At 40.7% G+C, this 12,764-nt stretch overlaps 1 protein-coding gene across 2 annotated transcripts; it reads left to right on the forward strand.

Annotated features, from left to right (window-relative positions):
- The first annotated feature begins 1,979 nt into the window (after window positions 1–1,979).
- Window positions 1,980–9,877, forward strand: LOC139341450 (poly(rC)-binding protein 3). Of its 2 annotated transcripts, none has more exons than XM_070977995.1 (12): window positions 1,980–2,106; window positions 2,272–2,295; window positions 2,421–2,453; window positions 2,563–2,679; window positions 2,910–3,041; window positions 3,477–3,605; window positions 4,700–4,789; window positions 5,416–5,457; window positions 5,871–5,946; window positions 6,905–6,957; window positions 8,076–8,245; window positions 8,581–9,877. In XM_070977995.1, exons 1-12 carry the CDS (start codon window positions 1,990–1,992, stop codon window positions 8,939–8,941), a joined length of 1,344 nt encoding a protein of 447 aa, XP_070834096.1. In that variant the 5' UTR covers window positions 1,980–1,989; the 3' UTR covers window positions 8,942–9,877. The 2 variants fall into 2 exon arrangements, with proteins under 2 accessions (XP_070834096.1, XP_070834097.1); XM_070977996.1 differs by having other exon boundaries at window positions 2,425–2,453.
- The last annotated feature ends 2,887 nt before the right edge of the window (window positions 9,878–12,764 follow it).

Genomic DNA, 12,764 nt, shown 5'->3' on the forward strand with positions numbered 1-12,764 from the left:
GGTATTATCAACGCTGGAATGTGCCAGAACAATATCTTATTGTAAACTTATCTCAGCTCCTGGAAAGCCATGTTTTACTGGCTTCTTATCATGATGATGTTGCCAAATTTCATCGGGTAATTGCTGACATGTGCGCTATCATCAGTGTTAGCATGCTTGATTTGAATGTGCGCTCATTTCTGGTCTTTCTTTTAGGTGTGAAATGGCAGCAGAGAGTTCTGTATTTATTGCTTTGTGTGAGTATCTAAGCAGCCACCCGCGGTTAGCTTAGCTTAGCATAATGGCTGGAAACTGCGTAACACAGCTAGCCTGGCTCTGTCGTGAGGAACAGTAACAAAATGTATCCACCAACCCCTCTTAAAGCTCCCTAATTAACACATTATATTGCTTTTGTTTGATCAATAAAAAGTAAAAATGACAATTTGCTATTTTAGAGGACCGTGTCTGCTCAGAGCAGTAACTTCCCAGACTCTCCGCTGGCTGCTTGGCAGCTGGTTCATGAAACAGTCTGGCACATAACGCACAATGTGGTTTTACACATTGTTTTTTGTACAGATTAACAAATGAGATACATGTTAATGAGTGAGCTTTAGAAGTGCTGGGAAGCATTAACTTTAAACAGAGCCAAGCGAGACGCTTCCCCCTGTTTCTAAACTATGCAAAGCTAAGCTAACCGGCTGCTGGCTACAGCTTCATATGTACCGTGCAAACATGACGGTGGTATGATCTTCTCATCTAACTCTTCCAAAGAAAGCAAATGAGAGTATATCCCAAATTATCCAACTGTCGCTTTAAAACTGTCACTGTGCAGACTGTGAAGCAGGATTGAATTAAACTCTGGATTAACTGGGAACACCTCATGCACACTCACCAATAACATGCCACCATGCTCCCTCCACTTTATCACCGAGGTATCAGAAAGTGCATGAAGTCACCGGGTTTGGTGGTGAGGTTTTATGTGACTGCTTGGTCCAAAGTCCAATCTTTGTTAAATTACATTTTTTCATCCTGATTATTTTGTTAATTCTTCATTTGAGGCAATTTTCTCCTCATGGTTCACTTCTCAGAACCACAGTGATCTCACAAACAAGGTGACCTTGGTCCTTCACAGACCTGAAATCTTCTCTCTGTCTGTCATGGTGCAGTAAGCTTCCCTTCCTACTCTACATTGAGACATTCTTTATTTGTTCTGCAAATACAACAGATTGGATACGCGTCCACAACAGAGCCAACATTGTGTGGCGTCAGTGTGGTATTAAGGGACAGTCACACACACATCACTTGATCCTCCACAGCACAAGTGGCTTCCTTTGTATCTTATCTTATCCAAGGGAGTCACACAACTTGAATTTAGCCGGAACGAAAGACACACTCCCATGTGAAGATTGCACCTAGTGATAGGCTTATCTTCCCCCGCTCACGACTACATGATCAGACGACAAACAACAATGGTCCATGACTCTTCGGAGAGCATCAATCCCCTGATAAATTCTGAAAGAGGGAATTTGGCTCCTTTTAGCAGCATAAAAATGATTGCTACAATTCTGGAACATTTTCTGATTACTTTACATTCCCCATAGTTAAGGTAATGATCTCTAACATTTTCAGATTTCAGATTTTTTTTTATCCCTGCTGCAGACTGATATAACAATGACGATGCAACTTACACCCAGTTCATGAAAGCCTTTACATTTTCTCTGAGTGGTTTCCCAGGAAAAGTCTTGTTGAGCACAGGGAATGATGCATTTCACGTTTCCTGCAGCTGCAGCAGTTTGGCTGTAACAAACAGAAGAAGAACGGTGTAATGAAAGTCAGCATGAGCTTCGATTATAACCACAAAAGCAAAGCCTGGAGTTGAAATGAAGTATAATAGTGCTACATATGTTTAAGAAAATTTGGATCTTGTAGCTTATCTCTTTATTTAGAAAATGTACTGAAGCACCTGAAATGCTGGAGTTCTTGTTATATACACAACCTGCCTTACAATGTATGTCTTGTGTGTTTACTTTGAAGCTCGGAAAACAGAGAATGTCTGACAAAGAAGAAATGGCTTCAGATGGGAGTCTGAATGTTACACTGACACTGAGGCTGCTGATGCATGGAAAGGTAATAGACAGATACGGAAATCATTTTGTGTCCTTAAGTAGTAATAGCCTAATGGTGTCGTAATAGCACATTAAAATGATTACATCCTGCTCTAAATGTGAAAAGCTCTCTTGAAAATCTTGTGTGTTGCCACTGGCTCAAACATTGTTATCTTTTCACTCACAGGAAGTTGGCAGCATAATTGGAAAGGTAAATTTATTTTACAATCCATCAGCATTTATTGAGTCATACTGCTCTCTGTCTGATTGTCTCGTATCGTTCTATTTATAAAACTAATCAAATCCTCTGTTTTGTAATGTCTAACATCATTCAAGAAAGGAGAAACAGTAAAGAAAATGAGAGAGGAGGTGAGCTTTCACTTTGGCACCAGTAGTGTGACAACACGTAGAATTTATGTCTTGTGGCAGATCAATTAGAGCAAATAGAGGCTGGAATAATGTCAATTTGTGTTTCCAGAGTGGTGCTCGTATCAACATATCAGAGGGATCATCTCCCGAGAGGATAGTTACCATCACAGGACCCACAGAGGGCATCTTCAGGGCTTTCTCTATGATCGCACAGAAGTTTGAGGAGGTACAGCAAAACAAGCATGCAACAAACTCCACTGCAACTTTTCACATATTGTCACTAAAGTTCTATTGTTTTACACTAGAATTTAAGAAAAATTCTTTAAAGATTTTGTCTGAAGTCTGAAGGACACTCAATGCACCTTTTCCTCAGTCTTGCAAAAATAGAGACTTGTCAGATAAAGCTGACGTTCTTGCAGTCGGTGCAGAAGAACATATTTTTGAATTCTCCCTCAGGATATTAGCACGGCAATGACAAACAGCAACGTGACAAGCAAGCCACCTGTGACACTTCGCCTGGTTTTCCCAGGGAGCCAGTGTGGCTCACTGATTGGCAAAGGAGGTTCAAAGATCAAAGAGATCAGAGAGGTAGGAGTCCTTTTCTTTCTTATTTTCTATCAGGAAGGTGTTTTTCTGCACCCACACAGAGACAGAAAACATCCACCCTGGTGCTTTGACACCTCAAGTATCAAACACTCCCCTCAAACTTTTCTTGTTTTTTTCTGCCTTAAAATATGTGTATTTTTTTTTTTTTTTTTTTGGTTGCTGCTCATGAAAAATCCCTCTGATTATGCTTGTAAAGATCGGTGGAGGCTGAATACTCATTCTGAATGGACAATATTTGTGTGCGCCTCTTCAAATATTGGAGCACACATTGCTATTTGGCTTGCAGCTGCTCCCTGCATGTCAAAATGTGTTCGGGGTAATTTGTGGGTGCTTGAAACAGCATTTCAATTTGGGTGATGGTGTGCTCTTTTCAGCAATAAATAGCCTTTGTTTCTTCTGTTGTCTGGCGACGTTAAGACCACAGGCGCTCAGGTTCAGGTGGCAGGAGACATGCTGCCGGACTCTACAGAGAGGGCTGTCACAATCTCCGGCACTCCACAGGCCATCACTCAGTGTGTAAGACACATCTGCTCTGTCATGCTGGAGGTAAGCACTGTCAGACAGCAGACGATCTTCACATTCAACAGCTCTATTTAGGCATCAAGAGTGTCACATTTGTTTAGGATGTGGTAAAAGGTATTCAGTAGCACATTCAGAATATTTTCAGTCTCTGCGACATTTCACTCCTGCAGGGCTAAAGCTTTGTGTTCAGGTTGTACTGGTTGGTCATCCTCATGCAATGTGCAACAACAATGGCACTGCTCGTTATGATGTTTAATATATTATTACTTTTTCTGATAATGGTTTATATCAGTAGACCCCAACCTTTTGTGTCTGACAATTAGAAACTGGAGGTTATTGAACAGTGTTAATTATATATAAATGGATTATTGCAATATTTTTCATACAATCGAGTCAGTGTTTGTCAGTGGTTGCTATGGTCAAGTTTGCATTTGTACTTGTACCACTTGGACCACTTGTTTAGCCACTACTTTCAGCTAACTCGTTTAGCTGTTTATCTATTACTTTTAGCTTATTTTAACAGTTTATTCATTACTTTGCGCTAAATATTTAAACTTTTCTCTTAGCCTGCTAACTAGTTTTCACACTCTTAACTGCAACTTGTGATATTAACAGGGAGCGAGGAAGTATTCAGATCCTTTACTTAAGTGAAAGTTCTAATACTGCAGTGTAAAAATACTCAGGTTAAGCTATCGAATGAAGCTTCTATTTTCAGTTAAGCTAGCTGAGATGCAGAACTAATGGCAGAAGTACTCCCTGGGTTACAAGGAGGGGAATCAGTAATGTATAGTATACTATCACTTTTTTTAGTATTATTTATTTAAGCTTGAAAACATACAGCAGGTAAAATGGATTTCTATTTAGTATGCACTTGACCTCTTTCATTGCCAAATACTCTAAATAATTCCCTATATTCCAGTCTATTCACAGTTGTATTATAGGTTTCTTTGTTCCCAGGTTTCATGTAACTTTCTCAGCCAACGGATAGGATATAAAAAGATTCAGCAAGTGATATAAAAATGAATATAAAATGCCAAAGTGCCAGTAAGAGTTTTTTTCTCAGCTACAGCAGCATATAAATTTTTCTCCCCTTTTGGTTTGCATGACTGTGTCTCTAGTCTCCACCGAAAGGAGCAACTATTCCCTACCGTCCCAAGGCCATACCTGCTGGAGCCCATGCAGTATTAGCACCACAGCACTCTGCACAAGTAAGTAGCCATATGGGAGTTATTTAGCAGTGATTGTAGCCACTTTGTAAAAACATAACAATTCAATAAGCTTATTCTTTTGTGGGAGCTCAGAGTCATGCTGATCATTAAACATATTTTCACCACTAGAGGGACACATCTGTGTAATTATACAGCAATAAGCTCTTCACACTGTAGTGCTGTAAGCAGTAAGATGAGGTAATGATCATATTAGAAAGTACTGAGCCCAGCTGTAACGTGTCAGAGATATGAATAGAGGCATTTACATTAACAATCCCCTGCAGTGTGAAACCTGAAAGATGTTGTGAGTACAGCTCATGTTTTCCATGAGCTGGCTAGTCGCTGGCCTGAATTTGGCACAGTCTGTTCTGACCTATCAGACATCTGTTTCTGTTATTGGATTTCTGGCCATGGTCAAAGAAGGGGAAAAGCAGCAGATGACATTTAGATGAAATTCCATCAAATCTATACACATTAGAGCTATGGGAAAGAGGAAGGGAATGGATTTTCTGAAATGCACTCACTGCTCTGAGTTGCACTGTGACAGGTTCAAGATTCAAGTGACATGTTAGAACATGTCTGCACCTCCCAGTCATATAACCACATCTCCCTCTTGTTCTCCCCAGGCCTTTGCAATCCCAGGGCAGTATGCTTTTGCACATCAAGATGTAAGTATGTTCATTTGCGTGACTGACATCTGCCCTAATGACCTCCTCCTGCCCATTCCCTCCAAGCCACCACTATACCCTCTGTGTTCCCTACTCTGCAAAGACGAAACTTCTATAACCCTGATCTGTTTACGTTACTAACACTAACAAACAGTAGCGGCATGCATTGATTGAAATGAAAGTGAAGACCTTAAGACATAATGATCAGTTCTAGCTTTGTAGCCAGAGATGTGACTGTATTTTCAGATGACTGCCGTGAGAAGCCAGCATGCTTTCTGAAGGAAATGAATCTCTTCACACTGACACCATCTGTGATGTTTGTGAACTTCAGATTGGCTCTGTACTGTAGTTGTCAGCTCCTCTGAAATAATCCAGTTTGATTGGTTAGCTCTAACTTCCTTCCTACCCTGCAGTTGACCAAGCTTCACCAGTTGGCTATGCAGCATATCCCCCTCCCCTCCCTTGGGCAGAGCAACCCTACTTTCCCTGGTACGTACCCACGGCTCCCTGGGGAAGTCCATCTATCCCTCTGTCTTCACTCCTCTTCGAATCGCATCACCAAAACACCCCTGTCACTTCAGAGAGGATCAAGGATGTCTCCATTCTCTCAGAGTTTACAGACTCTCTCACAGGTTTTTTGTAGAAGGTGGCTTCACAGAGATGTACATACTGTATAATGCACTGGTATTTACATCTATTTGTACCATTTAACATAGGAGGGAAGACAAACAAATAGTGAATAGAGTGGTGCAGTTTTAAGGATAAGCCACCAAACAAATTTTTTGACGTTAGTTAGTCACTGAAATATTTAGAATCCAAAAGAGTATGTGGCAGATTGTAAGAGACAGAACAAAATGCAAAAGTAAAGCAGCAGAGTTCTCTGAGAGGGAAATGTGAAAAATGAAAAAAATATTTACAGTTCAGTAAATATTTACCCATTTCTCACTATTTCTCATATCCTCCTAAAATTTCAGCTCCATTTGCCCAGTTTCCCTCTCCAAAAAACAAATCCTAATCTCTCGACCCCATCCTCCACCTCTGCAACATTTCTCCTCCAATTCTAACATTGTCTTGGCCAGATCATCCCTGACCTCAACAACCCCACGTACTCATATACTGCCAAAACTAACTGAGGACAGAACATGATAACCTTTTGATTATACAGTCACACTGACATGAAACAACTTATGAAACACTCTCATTTGAATGAAAATCTATCTTATTTTATATGAGCAGTGTGAAATATGTGTACAGCATAATGTGCTGAATATGCATGTACAGTATATATGTCTATCTAGAAAGATTTTCTTGCCATATGCCATTTTCATGTCACTAATTTAGCAGTGTACGAGTGATAAACTAGACAAAGTAGGGCAACTTGTCATACCATGAAAGTGAAAGCCATTAGTGCCATACTGTTGTTAGCATTCCTTGTCCTACTTTGCAGGATTGGATGCATCTGCCCCCACAAGTTCACAAGAGCTGGCAATACCCAATGATGTAAGTGCCACATTGTTTGTGTTCCACCAGCACTAAAACTCGCATCGTTAATCCTCCTGCTTCTTACTTCATTTACACTTTCTAGGAGGACAGCTATAATGAGGAATTCTTGGACAAAAGTGTTTCACCTTCTTAGCTGCAGAAAATAATTTATCCTTTGTTCCATTTTTGGTGAACATAAATTATTGCCTAAATACTATAATCACCATTGTAGTTGTATTAGCTCGTTATAGCTTGAATGTTACAAAAACAATACCAAATATAAGACTGTTTTTATGGCTTTATAGCAGTCTATAAACCATGCATATTTTATCTATCATCAGAATCAGAAATCATCTCAGAAATGCATGTGATCACAGGTTAGAAAATGGGTTTTATATTTCAATAAAATTACACATAGCACAACTTTAGTTTTGCAGTAGATTGATCATTTTGGCAAATATGTTTACTTACTTTCATGAAAAGATGGATACCACTGTCATGTGTGTAGAGTAAATATAAAGCTACCACCAACAGCTGGTTAGCTTAGCATAAAGATTGGAAACAAAGGAAACTGCTACACAAGCTCTGTCACTAATTAAAATGTTATATCTCATATGTTTATTTAATCTGTCCAAAAAATGTTTGCGGCTTTACGGGGGGTTATGTCACTCTCTGGAGCCTCGCTGACAGCATGAGATTGCCAGGCAACCAGCGGAGACTCAAATACACCACACAGTCAATTGTACACTTTGTACAGATTAAACAAGCAAGATATGACATGTTGATAAGTGAGCTTTAGAGGTGCTGGACTGTGTCCAGGCAGAGCCAGGCTGGCTGTTTGCAGTCTTTGTGCTAAGCTAAGCTAACCAGCTGATGGTGGAAGCTTTGTATTTACTGTAGGCATGAAAGTGGTTTTGATTCTACGTACAATACAATACAATGCACAATGGAGATGTTTTCTGCTGTCAGAATAACACAGCTGGGAGTGTGTTTTTCTTCTGTAGAAAGCTACAGCAGGAGACTGTGGGGCTGCTGTCACCATAGCAGTTGCTTCCTGTTTTGAAATCTGATTCCTGAAAAGCATGGAAACATGAGCCGATTTGCTATTTACATGTTTCCACTCTCTCCCCTTCTAGTTTATTGGCTGCATAATTGGAAGACAAGGCAGCAAGATCAATGAGATTCGCCAGGTCTCTGGAGCTCACATCAAAATTGCCAGCGCCACTGATGGCTCAGCCATGCGCCAAGTCACGATCACAGGCTCGCCGGCCAGCATCAGTGTGGCCCAGTACCTCATCAACGCCAGGTAAGACATTACACAAGGCGACCACGTCCAGCAGGGCTTCACATCACAGCCGGGTGATAAGACGGCCAAACACCATGCTATTGTATGAGGGCAGAGTTATTGTACTCACTGTGAGGCTGGATTTGTTCCATCTCACTGCTCTGTTCTCTTGACTGCATTAAAATCCTTATTGTCTCTGCTTTTTAACACATTCCTTCTTTGATTCTTATGTTTTCTCCTCTCTCTCTCACCTCCCTTCTCCTTTATCTCACCCATTCTCCCCTTTTTCATTTTTCACCGTCTCCTCTTAACCCTTCACCATCTCAACTCCCCCCTCCAAACGTCCCGACCTGCAGCTTAGAGATGGCTAAATACACCATGCAGGCCGCTTCCTCTGCGACCCCAGTTGACCTCAACATGAGCTTCTCTCAGTCCGCTCCCACTGCCTCCACCGCTGCTACCTCTATGGCCGTCCTGGCGGCCACCACCCCAGCCCCCACCACCATTAACGTCCACTCTCCCTCCACCTTACCAACCATCCAAAACCCACACTACGCCATTCCCGTTTCCAGCCTGCTTGGCATGAAAAGCCTCCCCGTCCTGGCTGTCCACCCAGCAGCTGCTTCCAGCCTAACACAGGGTTTATCCCCTTACACCGCAAAAATGTCAACCTCCGGCATCAAAAAATCTGAGCGGCAGAAGTTTGCTCCTTATTGATGTCTGCTTTTTAAGTCTAGTCAGTGTAGCTGACTGGTAAGACGTTATTAAATTATGAGAAATTATAAAAAATTGGGCGTATAGGCGTAAAAATAGCTTACACCAGTGTGTGTAAGTTTTGCCAGTGTAGCACTTGTTTTCCATAAATCAGGAGAATATTAGAAATGAAAGGATGTCAGTATCAAAACGTGTCCTCATTAATTAGAACAGGCAGCAGCAGAGGTGCATATTAACTCAGTATTATCTTATGGACACGGATTACAATTAAAGTGGGTAACTCAGGCTTGTATTAGTATCTGAGGAAAAGATATTTTTCAGGTGGATTCATGTTACAGAGCTTTATATGAAGATTTACTCCAGGAGAGATATTTTCCATGATGCAAATACTGACTTAGTTTTCTATCTGTGTAACTAGTTTACAGTCAGTGTTTGTTAGATAATGCAAACTAGTAACATAAGACGTGGTGCTTTGTTGGCAGCAGGCTGTTAAAATGTTTGTCTTGTATAATAGAAGTCTGTGTGTTAAGTATTTTTTAACAAGGACTGCTTCACTCTACTATAGGCTCTCATCAGTGCTAACAGGCTTGGGTGTCCTGTAGTAGCATTGCACTGTAGCAGTTCTGATGGGATTATCCTAAAGCCACATTGGATCCTAGTGGATTTCACTCTACACAGTAATCCTGTAAGGCAGGAATGGCCTAACTAACTCATTTGCTGTGTCTGTATGCTAGCTTGTTTCTTGTTTATTGTCCAACTTAAATGAGTGGAATGCTTCAACTTTCAGCATCTGAAATGGATGCTGAGCAATTATTGTAATAATAAAAATTGTAATGTTTTATTCATATGTTTCTGTTATGGGTCTCCCCCACACAATGCAGATTTGTAATATTTGTTGATGAAACGACTTTGAAATAAATGGGACTTTTTATGAATACAGATGGGCTGTTTTGTTCTAATTCTGTTTTTGTAGAAAATATTTAATATTTTCTTGACTTAAAACATCTACTCTGAGGATTTATGCATTGTTTACTCTTAGGTGCCTTTGAGCTTTAATTGTATACAAATTAGGACAACAAATTTGCACTCAGCTGGAATTACAGTTAATAACTCAGAGAGCATTCAAGCTTTGTCCAGCGTCGCATGTCTCCAAAACCTCCTTGGTGCCGAAAAAGCTGTTTTTGTATGAACAAAATATTGTTTAAAATGTGTTTGTTAGACCATCTTTACATTTAGTGGATAAGGAATCTGAGCACTTGTAGTTTTATAAAGTGATATTTGTCTACTTTTCACATTTTATTAATGAAAATCCTTGACATATAAGTGAACTTATACATGAGGCTATATTTCTCCTGTATTTTTGTAGAAGAAACCCCCAAAACAAAAACAAGACCAGACACCCACAAGGCTGACTCATAGCTAACAGATACTTTTCTCCATCTTCTGAATTTTTTCTCCAAAGAAGAAATACCCCTCCACGGCCTGCACATGTAAAACATTAACCAGCAGTGATACTGAAATATACAAAACAGCAGAGAGCAGTAACAGTGGCCATTAGCTGTTTGCAACACACAGCCATTAGAGAGTTTTTGGCACATGTACAAAGACAGCTCTGCACAAAGTAGTCTACAGTATTATGGATGTATTTTGTTGATGGCAGAGGCCACAAAGCTCCTGCCCAAACAAACTTTTCCACCTGCACTCTCCTGAAAAACAGATGCAAACTTGGACTAACCTCACACTAAATATTCAACACATGTTGTGGCAAAATTCTCACGGGTCCAGAAAAAAGAACAACTTAACCTCCAGTTGTCCGCTCAAGCATACTGCTAATAGGCAGGAAGGGTACAGTGTAGTCAGCCCTTGTTGCTCTGTGTCCCGCTGTGCCTCTCTTTGCCCCTGCCCCTGAATATAACTCCCCCTCCCACTCCTTTTTTAGTGTAAAAACCAGGAGGTGGGCACTTCTGTTCCGCTTGATCCGTGGAGTACGGGTTGCTAGCCACGTGGACCATTTCCACAGCAGGGCTCGAAACGGTGAAGTGAAGATAATCAATACTTAATGGGGGCAAAAATGTAATGACAGTGAAGGATGGCATTTGAACCTCAGGGAAGGTGTAGCAGCAGAGAACAGTGCTGCATGTATGCTGATGTGTGCCCAGGGCAGTTATGGGTTCACAGCCAGCTTCTAATGCTAAATTAATGATTTCCTTTTTCAACCCGACACAGGCGGGAGTGAGGGGCCCATTTTTGGAGCTTGCTGCCATCATGCAGTGTTGAAAAAGCAATTTAAGGTAAATAAGTAAATAAATAATTTTGTTTAGGTGCAAAACCACTTGAAAGTTTGTGGCAAATTGGGAGGCAGTGCTGTCACTCAATCCCTGATGAAAAATCACTGCAGTACTCTAAAAATATTCCTCTAGGGACAGACCACCATGTATGAGGTGCCTAATTGTATTTCTTCTTTTATCTGTGGTGTTCATTCAGCAGTTTTCTACTGTATTTCTATAGGCCAGGACTGTTATCATAAACCACAGTACTTTATGACACTTTCTCTGCTACATAAATTAAATAGAGGCTTATAGTCTGCTGTGACAGTTATATGATATTCTTCAAATTTATTTATATGATAGCAGTGATTGTGATCTTGTTGTGGGTTATGGTTTCTCCGACAGCATTACTAGTGTCGTCTGAAAGGAGCTTATCATGTTTTTGTAATGTAACGAGTAGTTTTGGAGACCTGGAGACCTTAGGTTGTGTTTTTGCTTTATCTGTTTCATTACTATAATAATTTTATTGTATCTATAGATAGCTTTCAAGTTCTTAATCAGTTGTGCCGCTTTTTGGGGAATTTGGCGGGTTTTAGCTGTTAGCATTCTACCTGTGGTGAAAGAAGTAAATGCAGCAATAACAGATAAAACATAGTCAACTCCATTACAAGTAAAAGCATTCAAAGTTGACTTAAAGGTGGGATGAGTCATTCTGGAGAAAGATGCTGATATTCGCTAATGTCTCCTCACTGTCCACTAGCTGTCCATTCTGTGTGTGTGCTGAAAAAAATCTGCTTTTGTGCACAGCCCAGGCTCTGTAAGTGAGAAACAGAGAGGGGCTCGCACCGAGCCACGCAGCACTGTTCCAGCCAATCAGCAACAGGTGCCGTTTGTGCCCCTGCACAGGACAAGGAGAGGGGGAGGGGAGTCAGAGAGATGGCGATATCAACAGTCTGTCTTCAGAATGACTCACTCCACCTTTAAGTAAGCACAAATTACCTAATGTATAAAGTACATATGCAGGCAAACTGGTTTTACTTGGCATCATGATGATATTTTCCTCTTACTGATGCGTTCACATCTAGATGTTGTGGCTGGCTGAGGTGAGGCTCAGGCTATTGATATTTCATGAGGGTTCAATCTATTGTATAACAACACAGTTTATTTGCTCAAGTTTTTATCTCTATAGCTCAACAAGTACTGGATGGATCACCATGACCTTCATAGTCTCCAGAGGATGCATTCAAATGATTCAGTGGATCCCCTGACTTTTCATCTAGCACCATCATCAGGCACTTGTCCAGCTTTGGTTAATGACTAAATATGTGCAAAACTCACGCCATTTATATCAGCCTCAGCTGCATTTTTTGTTTTGTTCAAATTAACAAATGTTAGCATGCTAACAAGCTAATGACTAGATGAAAGTGTTGAGCATTTAGTGATAATGTAGAATTGTTATTTTTTTCCTCTTTTGGTTGAAGGCTGGTGGGTTGTGTGGGGGGCCTTGGTGTTCCTAAAATCCTTGCTTCAGCCCGGCATGATTCTTGATGTGCACTGGT

The sequence above is a fragment of the Chaetodon trifascialis genome, chromosome 13 (genome assembly GCF_039877785.1).
Source record: "Chaetodon trifascialis isolate fChaTrf1 chromosome 13, fChaTrf1.hap1, whole genome shotgun sequence".
Classification (NCBI taxonomy): domain Eukaryota; kingdom Metazoa; phylum Chordata; class Actinopteri; order Chaetodontiformes; family Chaetodontidae; genus Chaetodon; species Chaetodon trifascialis.

Coding starts and splice junctions, on each gene's coding strand:
- LOC139341450 (XM_070977995.1), top strand. CDS start 1,990: ATGTCTTGTGTGTTTACTTTGAAGCTCGGAAAACAGAGAATGTCTGAC. Junction 4,790..5,415: donor CACCACAGCACTCTGCACAA/GTAAGTAGCCAT, acceptor TGTTCTCCCCAG/GCCTTTGCAATCCCAGGGCA. Junction 8,246..8,580: donor CAGTACCTCATCAACGCCAG/GTAAGACATTAC, acceptor CCCGACCTGCAG/CTTAGAGATGGCTAAATACA.